The 18,879-nt window shown below is 44.8% G+C and overlaps 1 protein-coding gene across 8 annotated transcripts; it reads left to right on the forward strand.

Annotated features, from left to right (window-relative positions):
* Positions 1–440: 440 nt before the first annotated feature.
* LOC123999814 (anillin-like) lies at positions 441–18,654 on the forward strand. 8 transcript variants are annotated; one of them, XM_046305860.1, is made up of 24 exons: positions 441–634; positions 820–914; positions 1,010–1,189; positions 7,889–7,957; positions 8,121–8,296; positions 8,500–8,592; positions 8,726–8,815; positions 9,092–9,260; positions 11,992–12,293; positions 12,430–12,524; positions 13,415–13,544; positions 13,764–13,899; positions 14,117–14,308; positions 14,513–14,639; positions 15,002–15,050; positions 15,184–15,240; positions 15,364–15,396; positions 15,656–15,677; positions 15,772–15,821; positions 16,284–16,337; positions 16,655–16,741; positions 16,878–16,985; positions 17,139–17,284; positions 17,547–18,654. In XM_046305860.1, exons 2-24 carry the CDS (start codon positions 824–826, stop codon positions 17,710–17,712), a joined length of 2,622 nt encoding a protein of 873 aa, XP_046161816.1. In that variant the 5' UTR covers positions 441–634; positions 820–823; the 3' UTR covers positions 17,713–18,654. The 8 variants fall into 8 exon arrangements, with proteins under 8 accessions (XP_046161816.1, XP_046161812.1, XP_046161796.1 ...); XM_046305840.1 differs by having other exon boundaries at positions 443–671; positions 15,772–15,881; XM_046305835.1 differs by having other exon boundaries at positions 445–634; positions 15,772–15,881.
* The last annotated feature ends 225 nt before the right edge of the window (positions 18,655–18,879 follow it).

The raw sequence follows: 18,879 nt of genomic DNA on the forward strand, positions 1-18,879 counted from the left end.
AAAAGGTTGACAATGAAAATGACATTAAATGTGGAGAATGATAGGCTACATTTGCATCTGTTGGCCATCAAGTAGTTGATATGTCATTGTAGGCTACTGTAGCCTACCATTTGATACAATAAGTACAGTATGTTGAAATGACGATATCACGACGATAAACCCAAAAGGGGCGCTTACAGTAATCAACTGAAATTCCAAACTTTGAACGAGCATATATCCTGTCCGGTTGGTGCTTGAATTGTTATCACTAATTGGCACAAATGGGGGCACTGCGGCATTCGTGGGGGACAACATGTTACTGTTGACTTGTATTGGATTGTGGTTGTATTTGACAAATCGAGAGTTTGGGAGACTTCAAGGATCTAATAAAGTTAGTTATTGAAGTTCCTTGCCTCTTCCACTCTGGAAGTTAATCGTCTACCTACCATAAATACAATACCAAAAGTGTTGCGCACTAACGCTTGGAGTTACGGTAGTCTTAGGGCGATGTTTTCAAGCACAACAGACGTACGTCTAGAACCCGCTGAAATTCAAAGTTTAAAGTAGGAAAGGCGTCGAAAAAAGTATTTTGAATCTTCACTGAAATTTATGCCCAGTCGTGACTTGTTTGCCACACACTGACATTTCTGTTCAGGTAAGAAGATGTGATATCCTACACATTTTAGCTAACGGTAAGTCGTTTCAGCCACATACGTTAGCTAATAGCAGTATGCAGCAAGCTCGTAGCTGACCCTACTGCTGGGTAAATCAGATAGTTCGCTCATTTGCATAATCGATAGTTAGCTGGGCACTGCACTTAATTTGGTGTTTATTTTATAGGAGTATGGATAGGAAACATCGAAGTGGGTTGTCGACAGCTTTGAAGAGACATAGAGGTCCTCTGTCTGACACAGAGGACAATGTCCCCTCGTCAGGTGAGTGTGTTGTCAATGTGTAACTAACAAACACCTAACTAACAGTGCAGAGTTGGGGCATACCCGTTATTATGAACTTCCTTATCCTGTCTTAGAGGTCAGTGATGTTCAGAAGAGGCGTCGCCTGAAGTTGTTGGGCGAGGAGAACGTCAGTCCTAACAAGAGTTCTTCATCAAGAGACCACCTCTGCTTTGTAGAGCTGGAGGTGAAGCCAGACACCCCCGCTCTCTGCTCTGTCAGCTTCAGAGTACAGCAATTAACCCAGAGACATGCTGGTAAGATAAGACATGCTGCTGCTAATCTCTTTATTTATATTATCTCTCCTGATTGCCTAGTCACTTTTACCCCTACCTACATGTACATATTATCTCAATTATCTCCTTGTAAACTCAGCCAAAAGAAATGTCCTTTCACTGTCAACTGTGTTTATTTTCATCAAACTTAACATGTGTAAACATTTGTATGAACATAACAAGATTCAACAACTGAGACATAAACTGGACATGTGACTAACAGAAATGGAATAATGTGTCCCTGAACAAAGGGGGCATCAAAAGTAACAGTCCGTATCTGGTGTGGCCACCAGCTGCACTAGGTACTGCAGTGCATCTCCTCATGGACTGCACCAGATTTGCTAGTTCTTGCTGTGAGATTTTACGCCACTCTTCCTCCAAGGCACCTGCAAGTTCCATTTCTGGGGGGGAATGGTCCTAGCCCTCACCCTCCGATCCAACATGTCCCAGACGTGCTCAATGGGATTGAGATCCGGGCTCTAAGCTGGCCATGGCATAACACTGACATTTCTATGTTGCAGGAAATCACGCACAGAACGAGCATTATGGCTGGTGGCATTGTCATGCTGGAGGGTCATGTCAGGATGAGCCTGCAGGAAGGGTACCACATGAGGGAGGAGGATGTCTTCCTTGTAACGCACAGCATTGAGATTGCCTGCAATGACAACAAGCTCAGTCCGATGATGCTGTGACACACCGCCCCAGACCATGACGGACCCTCCACCTCCAAATCGATCCCGCTCCAGAGTACAGGCCTTGGTGTAACTCATTCCTTCGACGATAAACGCGAACCCGACCCTCACCCCTGGTGAGAAAAAAATTGCGACTCGTCAGTGAAGAGCACTTTTTGCCAGTCCTGTCTGGTCCAGCGACGGTGGTGTCTGAGGACCTGCCTTACAACAGGCCTACAAGCCCTCAGTTCCGCCTCTGTCAGCCTATTGCGGTCAGTCTGAGCACTGATGGAGGGATTGTGCGTTTCTGGTGTAACTTGGGCTGTTGTTGCCATCCTGTACCTGTCCCGCAGGTGTGATGTTCGGATGTACCGATCCTGTGCAGGTGTTGTTACACGTGGTCTGCCACTGCGAGGACGATCAGCTGTCCATCCTGTCTCCCTGTAGCTCTGTCTTAGGCGTCTCACAGTACGAACATTGCAATTTATTGCCCTGGCCACATCTGCAGTCCTCATGCCTCCTTGCAGCGTGACTAAGGCATGTTCGCGCAGATAAGCAGGGACCCTGGGCCCTCGAGTTCCTGTCGTGTCGTGTCCCTTGTATATATCGTTTCTTTTTCGTTTTACATATTTTTCTTCGCATATCTCTTTAAAAACATTTTGCTAAACCTAAGTTTCCAAATACTCTTCTGCAACCCGCCTCACCCAATGTAGCTATTTTTCCTAAAGTATTTATATTTACTTCGGAACCGGAACCCCTCAACTGAAGCTAGCCAGCTAACCACCAGCTATGCTAGCGGTCATCAGCTAACCTTTAGCTCGGAAAGCTCTCGCCAGTTCGAACAACGCGACTCTAACCAGAGCATAACGGACCTATTTATTTTTCATCCCCGGATTCCCACCGCATACGGAACATTTTTCAGCTGGATCTTCACAACTAGCTATCTAGCTAAACCGCAACCCCGGATGATTACTCCTGGCTAGCGTTTCCACCCACTTAGCTTGAAGCGAGCCCGGCCAGAGCACCTGTGCTACCACTGTAGCATACTCCTGGGCTACAATACACGGGCCCACGACCGGTCTATCGATGTCACCACATGAAGAGGAATAAACAGACTCACCCCATCGTGACGTCCCCCAAAGGCTAACTCTCTAGCCCTTGCTATCTCCTTGCTTGCTAATTCGCCTGCTAATTGCTAGCTTGTTTAGCTTCGGTCCGCTAACTGCTACCTTGTTTAGCCCCGGCCTACGAACTGTTAGCTTGTTAGCACAGGCCTGCTCACCGTCTGAATCGACGCGTCCCAAACACTCACTGGACCCATATATTTTTTGATTTTTAATTTGTTTATACCTTCCGGAAACCTGCCTCACCCAATGTGATACGGAATCGCTATTATTTTTAATTTTTAGAACACACTCAAGAACCTCCAGAAGCTAACCAGCTAACTAGCTACAAGCTATTTAGTCATTGTTAGTTTTTTAAAACCTGGATAACACTCGCCAGTCCAGCTTCCCTGCCCCATCCACCGCTACCCCCTGGACACTGATCTCTTGGCTACATAGCTGATGAACGCTGGACTGTCCATTAATCACGGTACTCCATTCTGCTTGTTTGTTTTATCTGTCCGCCCCGTTGCCTAGTCAACGCCATTTTACCTGCTGTTGTTGTGCTAGCTGATTAGCTGTTGTTGTCTCACCTACTGTTTTAGCTAGCTTTCCCAATTCAACACCTGTGATTGCTGTATGCCTCACTGTATGTCTCTCTCAAATGTCAATATGCCCTGTATACTGTTGTTCAGGTTAGTTATCATTGTTTTAGTTTACAATGGAGCCCCTAGATCCACTCTTCATACCCCTGATACCTCCTTTGTCCCACCTCCCACACATGCGGTGACCTCACCCATTACAACCAGCATGTCCAGAGATACAGCCTCTCTCATCATCACCCAGTGCCTGGGCTTACCTCTGCTGTACCCACACCCCACCATACCCCTGTCTGCGCATTATGCCCTGAATATATTCTACCATGCCCAGAAACCTGCTCCTCTTATTCTCTGTCCCCAACGCTCTAGGCGACCAGTTTTGATAGCCTTTAGCCGCACCCTCATACTACTCCTTCTCTGTTCCGCGGATGATGTGGAGGTAAACCTAGGCCCTGCATGTCCCCAGGCACCCTCATTTGTTAACTTCTGTGTTCGAAAAAGCCTTGGTTTCATGCATGTCAACATCAGAAGCCTCCTCCCTAAGTTTGTTTTACTCACTGCTTTAGCACACTCTGCTAACCCTGATGTCCTTGCTGTGTCTGAATCCTGGCTCAGGAAGGCCACCAAAAATTATGAGATTTCCATACCCAACTATAACATCTTCCGTCAAGATAGAACTGCCAAAGGGGGAGGAAGCCTGCAAAGTAATGTCATACTTTCCAGGTCCATACCCAAACAGTTCGAACTACTAATTTTGAAAATTACTCTCTCCAGAAATAAGTCTCTCACTGTTGCCGCCTGCTACCGACCCCCCTCAGCTCCCAGCTGTGCCCTGGACACCATTTGTGAATTGATCGCCCCCCCATCTAGCTTCAGAGTTTGTTCTGTTAGGTGACCTAAACTGGGATATGCTTAACACCCCGGCAGTCCTACAATCTAAGCTAGATGCCCTCAATCTCACACAAATCATCAAGGAACCCACCAGGTACAACCCTAACTCTGTAAACAAGGGCACCCTCATAGATGTCATCCTGACCAACTGGCCCTCCAAATACACCTCCGCTGTCTTCAACCAGGATCTCAGCGATCACTGCCTCATTGCCTGTATCCGCTACGGAGCCGCAGTCAAACGACCACCCCTCATCACTGTCAAACGCTCCCTAAAACACTTCTGTGAGCAGGCCTTTCTAATGGACCTGGCCCGGGTATCCTGGAAGGACATTGACCTCATCCCGTCAGTTGAGGATGCCTGGTCATTCTTTAAAAGTAACTTCCTCACCATTTTAGATAAGCATGCTCCGTTCAAAAAATGCAGAACTAAGAACAGATACAGCCCTTGGTTCACTCCAGACCTGACTGCCCTCGAGCAGCACAAAAACATCCTGTGGCGGACTGCAATAGCATCGAATAGTCCCCGCGATATGTAACTGTTCAGGGAAGTCAGGAACCAATACACGCAGTCAGTCAGAAAAGCTAAGGCCAGCTTCTTCAGGCAGAAGTTTGCATCCTGTAGCTCCAACTCCAAAAAGTTCTGGGACAATGTGAAGTCCATGGAGAGCAAGAGCACCTCCTCCCAGCTGCCCACTGCACTGAGGCTAGGTAACACGGTCACCACCGATAAATCCATGATTATCGAAAACTTCAACAAGCATTTCTCAACGGCTGGCCATGCCTTCCGCCTGGCTACTCCAACCTCGGCCAACAGCTCCGCCCCCCCCCCCCCCCCCCGCAGCTCCTCGCCCAAGCCTCTCCAGGTTCTCCTTTACCCAAATCCAGATAGCAGATGTTCTGAAAGAGCTGCAAAACCTGGACCCGTACAAATCCGCTGGGCTTGACAATCTGGACCCTCTATTTCTGAAACTATCCGCCGCCATTGTCGCAACCCCTATTACCAGCCTGTTCAACCTCTCTTTCATATCGTCTGAGATCCCCAAGGATTGGGAAAGCTGCCGCAGTCATCCCCCTCTTCAAAGGGGGAGACACCCTGGACCCAAACTGTTACAGACCTATATCCATCCTGCCCTGCCTATCTAAGGTCTTCGAAAGCCAAGTCAACAAACAGATCACTGACCATCTCGAATCCCACCGTACCTTCTCCGCTGTGCAATCTGGTTTCCAAGCCGGTCATGGGCGCACCTCAGCCACGCTCAAGGTACTAAACGATATCATAACCGCCATCGATAAAAGACAGTACTGTGCAGCCGTCTTCATCGACCTTGCCAAGGCTTTCGACTCTGTCAATCACCATATTCTTATCCCCAGACTCAGTAGCCTCGGTTTTTCAGATGACTGCCTTGCCTGGTTCACCAATTACTTTGCAGACAGAGTTCAGTGTGTCAAATCGGAGGGCATGCTGTCCGGTCCTCTGGCAGTCTCTATGGGGGTGCCACAGGGTTCACTTCTCGGGCTGACTCTTTTCTCTGTATATATCAATGATGTTGCTCTTGCTGCGGGCGATTCCCTGATCCACCTCTACGCAGACGACACCATTCTATATACTTTCGGCCCGTCATTGGACACTGTGCTATCTAACCTCCAAACGAGCTTCAATGCCATACAACACTCCTTCCGTGGCCTCCAACTGCTCTTAAACGCTAGTAAAACCAAATGCATACTTTTCAACCAATCGCTGCCTGCACCCGCATGCCTGACTAGGTTCCGACCTTGAATATGTGGACATCTATAAGTACCTAGGTGTCTGGCTAGACTGCAAACTCTCCTTCCAGACTCATATCAAACATCTCCAATCGAAAATCAAATCAAGAGTCGGCTATCTATTCCGCAACAAAGCCTCCTTCACTCACGCCGCCAAGCTTACCCTAGTAAAACTGACTATCCTACCGATCCTCGACTTCGGCGACGTCATCTACAAAATGGCTTCCAACACTACTCAGCAAACTGGATGCAGTTTATCACAGTGCCATCCGTTTTGTCACTAAAGCACCTTATACCACCCACCACTGCGACTTGTATGCTCTAGTCGGCCCTCGCTACATATTCGTTGCCAGACCCACTGGCTCCAGGTCATCTACAAGTCCATGCTAGGTAAAGCTCCGCCTTATCTCAGTTCACTGGTCACGATGGCAACACCCATCCGTAGCACGCGCTCCAGCAGGTGTATCTCACTGATCATCCCTAAAGCCAACACTTCATTTGGCCGCCTTTCGTTCCAGTACTCTGCTGCCTGTGACTTTTATCTCCCTCACCAACTTCAAACATCTTCAGTGTCCTAACTTTTCATAACTGTGTCCTTAATTGCCTGCCTAAGATGTTAGTGTCTTAACAACCGTTCCACAGGTGCATGTTCATTAATTGTTTATGGTTCATTGAACAAGCATGGCAAACAGTGTTCAAACCCTTTACAATGAAGATCTGAAGTCATTTGGATTTTTATGAATTATCTTTGAAAGACAGGGTCCTGAAAAAGGGATTTTTATATAGCCCAATAATGGATTAAAGGAGCCTTACTCCTTATAGCTCATGGACCTTACATGTTCTGTTTAAAGGCGAACTGGCTCTGGCAGCCCAAATGGCCAAACAATCCATCTAAACGTGAGTCAATTCTCAAATGTGGTATGGTTCTGAAAACATAAATCCCTCTATTTTAATATCACTTCAAAATTTCACAAATGCAAAGTACATAGTTACTGTACAGTGTTTTAATAGTTGCAGTATTTTTCAGTGACAACATGTTTGTGTTGTCCGACTTCCGGATTTACACACAGGTTTTCGGAGATGCACATAGCTAATTTGCACAGGTAGTCCACTCTGTTTTCCTGTAAACAAGCACTGTAACATGAAAAATATGGCTGTGTGGGAAACCTGACCCTATAAAGGTGTATCAATTTAACCTTTTGTTCTTTGAAGATTATTTAACGCCAATATGAAAGAAAAGGTCCTTGTGCTTCAAAAACCGTATCGCCAGCAATCCATGTTAATGTTCAGACCAAGCGTTGGGAGTCTTATAAAACTTCCCTGTACAGAAAACACCTTCTTCCAATGACTTATGTAATGGAACTGCGAGTCATCATGATACTAGGGCTATCCTTGTATTATAGCCTCTTTATTGATATTCATTGTTACTCTTTTCTATTTTTATTTAGAACATTTTTTGTACTTTTTAACTCTGCCTTGTTGGGAAACGGCTCGTTAAGTAAGCATTTCACAGTAAAGTCTACACCTGTTGTATTTGGAGCATGTGACCAAGTTTGATTTAATAACTATCCCTCCTAAAATAACATATATTTGCAATACTTAGATCTGTAGTCATTGAGAAACAGTGACTAATGGTGGTTGTTTTGTTTGTAGGAGGCCCTCTACTGGCTCCGAGACCATCCATTATAATCCAGGAAGGGTTCAAAGAGCACATTCTTATTGGTGAGTAATCTTACACGTTCACCTTTTAATGCTTCTTTACACAGTGTGCAACAATCATTTGCCAATGTAAAGAATGCATCATTATCAGTCATTGAATGTGAGGGAGAACACTTGTCTGCTCTGAGGTTTGTTGTATGATAGGAGCATCTGGTCTGTTTTTCAGGTGAGGCAGAATTCAGCTCACGGGTGGAGCGGTTTAACGCCCCCACCGCCTGTCCGGCCAGCCCTCTGCCAGGAAACTGGTGCCCCCGTACCCTCTCCAACGCAGTTACCAACTTACAGCTTAAACTTGAGGACAGTGAAACACCCAGCTCCAAGCAAGTCTCCTGCATACGCCAGGTCTGTGCCGCATACGCCAGGTCTGTGCCACACACACATACACCAGGCAGTGAAATAAGATTTTCGATGTGGTTTGTGTGCTCACCAACTCTCTTGAGAACAGCAGGAGCTTATCTAGAGGTTGTTGAAATATTGATATTACACAATTGTTAAGATTCCTGGGAAGTGTCTGTCTCAAGGCTTCTATTTGTCTGACCAATCAGGAAAGGGAGGAGGAGCTGCGACTCTTAAGGGCCCAGCCAATTGCAAAGAATGTCTTTCTAAATCAAAGATTCTCTGATTCCTCACTGACTGAGGTAAGTTTGGTGTTACCCTCCCCTTGTGTCTGGTAATGGCATATTGTTCTTAAGGGTTATGTATGTGACTCTTTGGTTGAGCTCAAGTACTCGGTTCCTGATAGAACAATGGTATTTGTTGTGAGATCATTAGAAGGCGACCCCACCCGTCTCCTCATCCTCCCCTCGGATGATGGTTGGCTATAGCAGGAGACTGCAGTGGCCACCATTCCAACCATGGAATGTGAGTTTACATATATGGACATTAGACTCGGTGTAACTGGTTCTGTGGAGAAACCTGGGTGTCTCAATGTCACAGGTGTCACTGACAATCATTGTCCTCTTCAAAGTCATGTGAATGGTAATCGGGTTTAAGGGTTCACCTGGTCCTTCACATAGTGGCACAGTACCTTTTGTAATATGTGTATTACAAAAGGCTTCATAGATGTGTGCATGAGAGGAACAAAGGTGCTTGCTTGAATTTTGGCCTGAGCTATAAAAAAGAAAATGTTTTGTCCAGCAGGCAGACCTCAATGTGACTGGTGATGAGCCTCTCTGGGTGAAGGACGGCAGCTTTACCGAGACTTCTGTCACTGCTAAGATCCATGGAGTGGAGCCTCCAATCCAAGACACTGCAAGAGGAGAAGTCACTATTACAGATGAAGAGCTTGGAGGTAGACATTATAACGGTATATATTGAGAAAAATCGAACTGTTCCTGTTAGTCAGAGCTTTGTGCAAATGTAAGTGTAGAATAGGGGTGTGAGATGAGAGCCTCAGTTTACCACATGGATGTCCCACCACAAGAGGTTGAGGAGACGCATGACAGAGGAGGCAGAGTGCACTCTGGACATTTTGTCAGGGAAATGCTCTGCCAGATAAACGACATGAGGCAGCAGTGGGTCCTGTAGTGAAAGAGCAAGCAGGAGGAACAAGCAGGAGGAAAGAGGTTCAGTCCTTAGTGAGAAGCAGAGGGGTCTGAAGTTCTATATAGGTGACCAGTTGGATGATGAGTCCCATTCCCTTTTAGATGATAAGCAAGTGTCAATGGAGTCGGGAGGAGGTAGGGTCCACGATAGAGGAAGGGAAGATGAGGTCCCCACTAGAGGAGGAGAAGGAGGAAATTAGGTGTTCTGTAGTTGAAGAGATGGGGTACTTTGTAGGTGAAGAGGAGAAGAAGGAAATTGAGGTGTTCTGTTGTTGAAGAGATGGGGTACTTTGTAGGTGAGGAGCAGATGGAAGTGGGGTCCCCACTAGAGAAGGTTGGGTTCCCATCATGTCAGGAGCAAGAGGAGATGAAGTCTTCAGGAGTTGAACAAGGGAAGCCAGAAAGTATTGTAGATTAGGTCCAGGGTGTGGCATCTGCTGAAGGTGAAGACCGAGGGGGGGGGGGGTTCTGTTTTGGGTCATAAGCAGGGGTTGACCACAACATCGTCAGACAGGGAACAGGAAGACTTTGAGCTACATACAGATCAGGACCAGACTTGTGAACTGCAGTCAGAGGCAAAAGAGCTAAAGAAAGTCACCTTTACCCTGGAGCCAGAAATGATCAATGACTAGGCCCTGTGTGAGCTGGACTCCTCATCTAGCTGGAGAAGAGAGAGTATGTCAGGTGAGACAAATGTGGTTTAGGGCTGTTGGCACAAGTTTGTGAGGTCATGAATAAACAATTTGGCTTTCTTACAGTGATTTTAGAAAGTATTCATACCCCTTGACTTATTCCACATTGTTATTACAGCCTGAATTCAAAATGGATTAAATATATATATTTTTTTTTTCGAACCCATCTACACACACACTACTCCATAATGACAAAGTGAAAATATGTTTAGTCATTTTTGCACATTATTGAAAATTAAATACAGAAATATATTTACATAAGTATTCACACCCCTGACTCAATACTTTGTAGAAGCACATTTGGCAGCGATTACAGCTGTGAGTGTTTCTGGGAAAGTATCTAAGAGCTTTCCACACCTGGATTGTGTAACATTGTATTAAAAATTCTTCATGCTCTGTCAAATTGGTTCTTAATCATTGTTAAACAATCATTTTCAGGTCTTGCCATAGATTTTTTAACAGATTTAAGTCCAAACTAACTCAGCCACTCAGGAACATTCATTGTCTTAGTAGTAAGCAACTCCAGTGTAGATTTGTGTTTTAGGTTATTGTCCTGCTGAAAGCTGAATTAATCTCCCAGTGTCTGTTGGAAAGCAGACTGGACCTGGTTTTCATCTATGATTTTGACATTCGATTCCTTTTCTTTTTTTATCCTGAAAAACTCCCAGTCCAAACCGATTACAAGCATACCACTAACATGATGCACCGTGTGTGTATGTGGTACTCCGTAATGGCTTGTATTGGATTTGCCTCAAACAAAACACGTTGTATTCGGGACAAAGTTAATTGCTTTGCCACATTTTGTGCCGTATTACTTTAGTGCCTTGTTGCAAACAGGGTGCATGTTTTGGAATATTTGTATTCTGTACATGCTTCCTTTTCACTATCAATTAGGTTAGCATTGTGGAGTAACTACAATGTTGTTGATTCATCCTCAGTTTTCTCCTATTACAGCCATTAAACTCTGACTGTTTTAGTCACCATTGGTCTCAAGGTGAAATCTGAGCAGTTTCCATCCTCTCCAGCAACTGAGTTAGGAAGGACGCCTGTGTGTATTGATACAGCATGCAAAGTGTAATTAGTAACTTCACCATGCTCAAAGGGATATTCAATGTCTGCTTTAAATTTTTTACCCATCTACCAATAGGTGCTCTTTGCGAGGCATTGGAAAACCTCCCAGGTCTTTGGTTGAATCTGTGATTGAAATTAATTTCTTGACTGAGGGACCTTACAATTATCTATATGTGTGGGGTACAGAGATGAGGTAGTCATTCAAAAATGTTAAACACTATCGCAAACTTGTTAAGCACATTTTTAGGCTGGCCATAAAAGGGGTTGAATACATATTGACTCAAGACATTTGAGCTTTAAATTGGTTAATAATTTGTAATCCTGTTAAAATCATAATTCCACTTTGAGATGAAGGGGTATTGTGAGTAGGCCAGTGACGCACAGTCTAAATTGAATCCATTTTCAATTCAGTCTGCCTGTAGCAACAAAATGTGGAAAAAGTCTAGGGGTGTGAATACTGTCTGAAGGTACTGTACATGCAGTCGCTTACACACCTGGGTTATAAAGATACTGGTCATATTTTACTGTCTGCAGTGCACTCCATTCTAAACAATCGGTTCAATGGGTCACTGCCACCACCTCACACCCCTATAAAAAAATTTTTACACTGAACAACCAAATGATGAGCCATTTGAAATATTTGTCACAAGTTGGAAAACCAGGTCCCAGACATACTACAGCAATAGTTTGTTTGAATGTTAACTTAATGCATATGGGGATATATCCACAGAGGCTGAGCTGAGCTCTCAAGATGAAACCAACACTGCTGAGATGATTGACCTGATGTTTAAGGACATGCTGGAGGCTTCTGCCCAGGGAAGAGAGGAGGGCACTGAGGATTACGACAGTGGCATAGCCACAGTGATGCGCAGAAAGGAGAAAATAGAGTTGGACAAAGAGAAAGCTGAGGAGGGTGAAGACCTGGAAGAGATCAGGGAACTGGACTCCAGTGTAGATGAGCTGCTGACCCTCCCACACAGCTGCATCCTCTCTCCTCTCAGCAGGTCTGTGGAAGCTGTGGTCACTCCAATGGTAAGGCTCTGCAGACAGACAAAGGGTGCCAGGGTCACCTTGTTGAATTTGATTCTGAAAGTGTTGCCCTGCAGTCTTAAAGCTTGGAGTGTTTACACTTCCAAATTGACATCGAAGTGTTTTAATATCCCTGCAGAGACTTGCAGCTAGTCAGCCAGCCACCCCACCATCCCTACCTCTGACTCCTGAAGAGCTGACCACTCCCCCTGCCGACAGTGCCCCTCTCTACAGGTGAGCCATCATGTCCTCTACACCAGGGTTTCCCAAAATCTGTCCTGCCCCCCAGGGTGCACATTTTGGCTTTTGCCTTAGCGATACACAGCTGATTCAAATAATCTACGCTTGATGGTGAGTCTGTTATTAGGGTGTAAAAAAAAACTGCGAGGGGGGGATCAGCTAACATGAGTGAAATTGGAAAAAAATATTTACAATGAAAATCTTTCAAAAGATATGATTGGCAGTCACCCGAGTAGAACAGTGGTCTAAGTCACTACAAATTCGGGTTCAATCACGTACTTCACTCTAAAAAACCATTTAAATCTCAATATATACAGGGAGCTCATTTTTCAGCAGCTGCTCAATTTAGAACTCCGGAACATCATAAACAAAACAATCGGTTCAATGGGTCACTGCTGGAAAACCAGGTCCCAGACATACTACAGCAATAGTTTGTTTGAATGTTAACTGTGTTGCAGCCGGCTGTGACAGGGAGACCCATGAGGTAGTGCACAATTGGCCCGGCGTTGTCTGGGTTAGGGTTGGAAAGTCCTTGTCCCATTGCGCTCTAGTGACTCCTGTGGTGAGCCGGGCGCATGCACGCTGACATGGTTGCCAGTTGGACGGTGTTTCCTCCAACCTATTGGTGCAGCTGGCTTCCGGGTTAAGTGAGCAGTGTGTCAAGAAGCAGTGCGGCTTGGCGGGGTTGTGTTTCGGAGGACGCGCGGGTCTCGACCTTCTCCTCTCCTGAGTCCATACGGGAATTGCAGTGATGTGACAAGACTGTAACTACCAATTAACTATCAAGAAATGTAGGTAAAAAAGTACAACAAAAAAATGATTGGCTTGTGATTTCTACCTGTGACTGATGACTCCAATGTGTTTTGTCATTGATTGATTAACAGCATCGATGCTTACGGTACCCAGAGGCAGAGCACCAAGCCAGCTATTCAGAGTGTAACCCCAGGGTTGCAGAGGCGTGCCGCTGAGAAGTCCCACCCCCAGAAAACTGTCAACACCAAGGACAGGATCATGGTCTGTAGTACAACTTGGAGCGGTTGAGTCTAGTGTGTTTTCTGTGTCATGGAGTGTGAATACCACTGTAGCATTCCATCCAAAATGTTCCTTTATGTGAATGCATTGACAAATGTACCACATGGATAACATAACTATGCCTCTGACACTGTAAAGAAATATTATTTAAATGATTATGGCTGGGTGGAGTGAATATCCTGTCCTGCTGTGATTTGTCAGGTTCTGAATGAGGAGGCTGCCAAGCTACAGACGGTCATCAATCAGACGTTGCAGGCCCTGAGCTGCTGCACTGACGAGGACCACGGCAGAGGTTCCCTGGAGGAGGCCGAGGCTGAGAAACTACTGCTCGTCTCCTGTGAGTCGCCGCTGGTCATATCCACCTTCTAGCGCCATGATTCCAGTTTTTCCATCTGCTCAGTTAGTTTCTACACAAACTCATCTCTATCTCTGTCCTATGGTTATTCCTCTCCTTTCCCTCCCAAATACTTCTATTCTGGAGTGAATGATGAACCTCTTGATTAGTCTCCATTGTATTGTCATCTGACTGTCCCTTCTCTCTCTCTCTGTGTCAGGTGAGAAGCGGGCGGCCCTGCTGGCTGAGGTGACCAGGCTGAGGGAGAGGGGGATCTCAGGGGAGTTAGAGGGCGGTGATGGTGAGGGGGACACCAGCATGTCCCAGCACCCCTGCAGGGGCACCGTCAGCATCAACAGTGTCCAGCTCCCTCTCAAGGTGGAGTTTGTCTGCTCAGCCCGCACACAAACAGGTACCTACCCTCCGATAGGCTATGCATGTTGTCACCTTTATAATGTAAAGTTTATTTTGAATCTGCCAGCTGCAGAGGTTAGTTGTTTTCCTCTTCATTTAGGTTAAATGCACAAAACCGTATAATCCAATTCATGGTCAGCTCAAGACACCATACCAGATTATTAATGAACAAGTCTCCTGAATATTTCTCTCCTCCCTAAAGGTCGCCCAACTCACTATTTCTTTGTCCTGATTCGCTATGGACCCTGCAACATTGTTGCGACCCCATTGGCCACTGCAGCGGATGCCCAGAATGGAGACACCATCTCCTTCCCCACCTCCATCACCATGTGAGTCCCGCCACTGGTTCCACATATGGAGTATGTGGAGTAAAGGTGACAACTCGGTTGTCGGTCTATACAGTAGGGGGCTGTTTGTTCGCCGTTTGCTTGCTGTCGGTGTGCGTGTTATAGAGACCACTCGCCGGTGGACGACTGACGGCCATCATTTTGGCCGTATTTCTACATGTAGAATCAGTTTGCAAATTACGGCCGGCTCTGTTCAGAGGTGCCAAGTACTCTCGGCCGGCAATCCTACTGGTCTGTCCCTGCCTTGAAGGAGATGCTTATGTAATGTCTACTGTATTACTGCTGAAATGGCTTTGACCCCTCGTCTGTCCAAGTCTTTCTGATTCTGTACTGTGTCCCTTCAGGCAGAACATTCACTCCAACTTTGAGATTGATGTTGAGGTCTACAGCCTGGTGAGATGGAACGTATTACTGAATGTGTCACTTAAAACGGGTGTATTAGTCAATCTTTACAATAGAGGGTCAATGTTGAGAAAGGTGTTAATAGGTTGTATGTATTATTTCCAAACTTTGTTCTATTACTCAGTCCCACACCTCAGGCAACACCTGTAATGTGGATCTCCGCAGCTCTTCCAGGTCAAAGGTGAGTGAGCTAATCTTCTGATTTAAGAAATGCTGTCCAGTGTTCTATAGATTACAATGAAGTATACATGCGAGTGTTCTGCACAAAGCTAATTTCTGATCTTACTACTTGTTCTTCTTTAAGATCACCCCAAGGAAGCTTCTAAGCACCATAAAGGTGATCAGCTTTCTTATCTGCCTAGTACTTGAAATGTCCCACTCACTGTGTATGCATCTGCATGACCCTTTTCAATGAAATGCTGTATATGTTAGGACACTGTATAGATCTGGGATGTCAGAGAATACATATTTGATCGGTAAGAGTGCAGAAAGGCACACATGCATTTAATTTGGAATAGATGGATAGACACCAACCCTTTTTCCTTACTTGTTACACATTTCTCATCTGAAAACTTATTCTTGTTGCTTTTCAACAGAGATCCAACCACCGTGTGACATGTAAGTATTATTGTCCCGGTTGCATATAATCTGAAGATAACATTCATCCTGAGTGGTGTCAGTTGATGACTTGGATCAAATCAACCGCCCACAGCTTCTACCATGCCAGCCCTGAACACCCGCCGCACCAGCCACTTCTCTCTGGTTGGTTCTCACAAGATCTCCCTGGCCTCCCTGGGCCATAGCAAGTTCCCCCTGGACAAGGTAGACTCACCTCACCTGGCTGCACGTCACAGTCACCTGCTGCAGTGCTCCAGCCTGGATGATTGTGTATCAGATATTTTTACTGCAGTATGGGAAGATGTGGCGATTTGATGTTTTTGTCACTGCATTCGTGGATTTATCTTGTCCTTTTTTTATTTTGAACCACCTGATTGCTAGCTTGTTTCACTCACGGTCACTTGAGGATGTGGGTTACCATTTGATTGAATCTATGTCATGTCACATTTGAGATTTTTCCACCCGTCGTAATTCTGTCAGTTGCGATATACAGATTGGAATGGTTGTCATTTCCTCACATGACTTTAGTTTGTTTTTGGTTTAAAGTTTTCCCGTGTCTGGGTGGGGATCACTAGTGATGTAACCTTTACCTCCACTTGTGCACAGATACAGTTTGAAGGCAAAATCAGGAGACTCCTGGGAGATGAGTTTCAGGAAAAGGTTTTGCTCTCACCTTTTCTCTTTGCTTCTCCATCTGACTCCTTTCATGCCTCTGAGTGTGTGGCCAACAACACTGGTATCAACAACCAATAATTAGTCTTAGCTACACTGGCTTCAATATCAGTGATGGTGTACTCTGTAGGTAGATGAAAATGTGTGTAGAAATAAATGTATGTTCCTATGACTTAGAGCAAAATACAATCATTGCATATTGCTTTCCACTGCATGTTTTGTTTACCTCCTTAGTTAGATGAACTATTACAAGCAGCACAACCCTGGCATCCATGTCCTGCTAGTTCCCCCTCCTCTCTGCACAGGTGCCCTTCCTATCTCCACTAGAGGGAAACATCTACCTGCGACTAGACAGCGAGAGCCAGTCTAACGTCCAACACCAGGGCTTCCTTGTGAGTTACTTGTTTGTTTAAACCCAAATCATTGGGATCTCTCCTGTGAATATTATCCTGCTTCTGTCCTCTATACTTTCTTTACGGTATTTCATCTTCCACCCACCCCTTCTTTCTCCCTTCTCCTTCCATTCAGACAATGTTTGAGGTGGTGAATGGATTTGGAGCTTGGCATCGACGCTTCTTTGTCCTGGAGGGAAACCATATGTCCTATTGGAACCACCCCAATGACCAGGGCAGCAAGGTGGGCATTGAAGTGACAGATGACTATAGACTGGAGCTCTTGGTTTTATTTCTCGTAGACCAAGTTACACCCTGACTTGATATTTCTTATGGTCATTGAACTCTTAAAAACATTCTGTTATTCCCTCTACTGTACTGTCTGTTGTGCTTGCAGGTAGCAGAAGGCAGTATCTCTTTGTTTAGTTCCTCTAGTCAAAGTGTGAAGCCAGTGAAGAGGGACTCCTGTGCTCGCCCTTATACTTTTGAACTGGTCAGTGGCATCCAGACTGCACAACAGAATGACCAGCTCGCTCTGGCCTTGTAAGATTATATTTAATAGTTGTTACATTACAGTTCATGCTAGACAACTACTCACATGATACAAGCAAATGACCATTCCTTGACAACAAGTGGTCATGGATGTTTTCAATATGAATGTTTTGTGAATGACGGATCCTGCTAAAGTAAGCATATCTGTGTATGTCATAGACGGTGGTGTATCTTCATAGATCTAGCATGACATTTCAGTATTCCCATTAAGTGTTGAATCCAATCTCTGTTCCATGATCTCTCTGTTCTTCAGGTGCTGGTTCTCAGCAGATACGCGGGAGGATCGAAAGGACTGGATGGAGAAGCTCAACCAGGTTCTCCTGGACCTGCATGCCTGGACTCACCGAGCACTGAACCATGCTGGAGCACAGCCCAACACTCAGGCCAGCAGTGGGAACATAAGGGAGAGCAGTCTGTAACACACTATTATATAATGATATAGCATATCTTTATATATATCTATCCCTCTCTCGCTCTCTTTATATATATATCTTTATCGATTCTTATGATTACCATTGGGAGGTTATTTTATACGTGGTGATATTTTTGCCTTGTCACTGAATAGCTCTTTAAAATAGAGCTCCATCTTGTGGCCTATTAGCATTATATACCCTTTAACTGAGCTTGAAGTGGACAATTTAACTACATCCATATAATCTAGAAACTACTGAATACGTATCAAAGCTAGTGCAGAAGAGCCCTAACACTAAATAGATGATTAATCCAATAGTGTAGTTATAATTCTGATAAGCCAAACACTACAAAGCATGACATGTCTACTGGACAACATTATTTCAGTACTACAGCATTGCTGTAATACCCTCTAAAGTGTGGAAATATGTCTATCAGAAATAATATAGTCTACCTCTAAAATATATAAATACCTCATCTAAAACCCATTAATTTAGTGATTTAAGTAGAATTCCAGTGCAAGTTGAGTTATAGTATTGTACTTGACAACCTGCTACGAGGTTGGAAATACTGACCATTTAATGAGTTCCTTCATTCAAAATCTAGTGCTGTGTTGTGCATAACCCAACAGGGGCCAGACCACAAAAATGGCAGCTACCCAGGCAAGGCAATTGAGAGTATAGAATGATGTACGTCCGAAGGAGATGTTCGGCATAATGTTAGTGCCTCATCTGATGATAAATCCTAGTAGGACCCTAAAGGGACATGATGAATGTAGCTGCTGTCTGTAGACTCTGATGTTAACCTATTTCCCCCCTTGATGTATTTGCTGTCAATCTGTCATTCTCTTTTTGTATGTGGATGTTATCAGCTACCTGTCAACATTCTTATATGCAGTTGATTTGATGAAGGTACTACAAGTAAATAATAAAAATGTCTCTAATAGTGTACATGATCTGATGCATTTGTTTTGTCCTCCTTTTTTACCCTGTACATTTTTATATGGAGAATATGAACATTGAGTTCAAAGCCCCATGGGCTCAAATGTAGCATTTATTGTCCGCAAAGTCTTTAAAGCTGACACACACAATGCAGTGTGACCTTAATGACTAATATTTCTCTATTTTAAAATGGTGATGGCAATATTACAATATGATGCAGCAGTTTTTATCTCA

Source organism: Oncorhynchus gorbuscha, linkage group LG02, assembly GCF_021184085.1.
Source record: "Oncorhynchus gorbuscha isolate QuinsamMale2020 ecotype Even-year linkage group LG02, OgorEven_v1.0, whole genome shotgun sequence".
NCBI classification, from domain to species: domain Eukaryota; kingdom Metazoa; phylum Chordata; class Actinopteri; order Salmoniformes; family Salmonidae; genus Oncorhynchus; species Oncorhynchus gorbuscha.

Coding starts and splice junctions, on each gene's coding strand:
- LOC123999814 (XM_046305840.1), top strand. CDS start 824: ATGGATAGGAAACATCGAAGTGGGTTGTCGACAGCTTTGAAGAGACAT. Junction 12,294..12,429: donor AAGCTGTGGTCACTCCAATG/GTAAGGCTCTGC, acceptor ATATCCCTGCAG/AGACTTGCAGCTAGTCAGCC. Junction 16,986..17,138: donor CCAATGACCAGGGCAGCAAG/GTGGGCATTGAA, acceptor TTGTGCTTGCAG/GTAGCAGAAGGCAGTATCTC.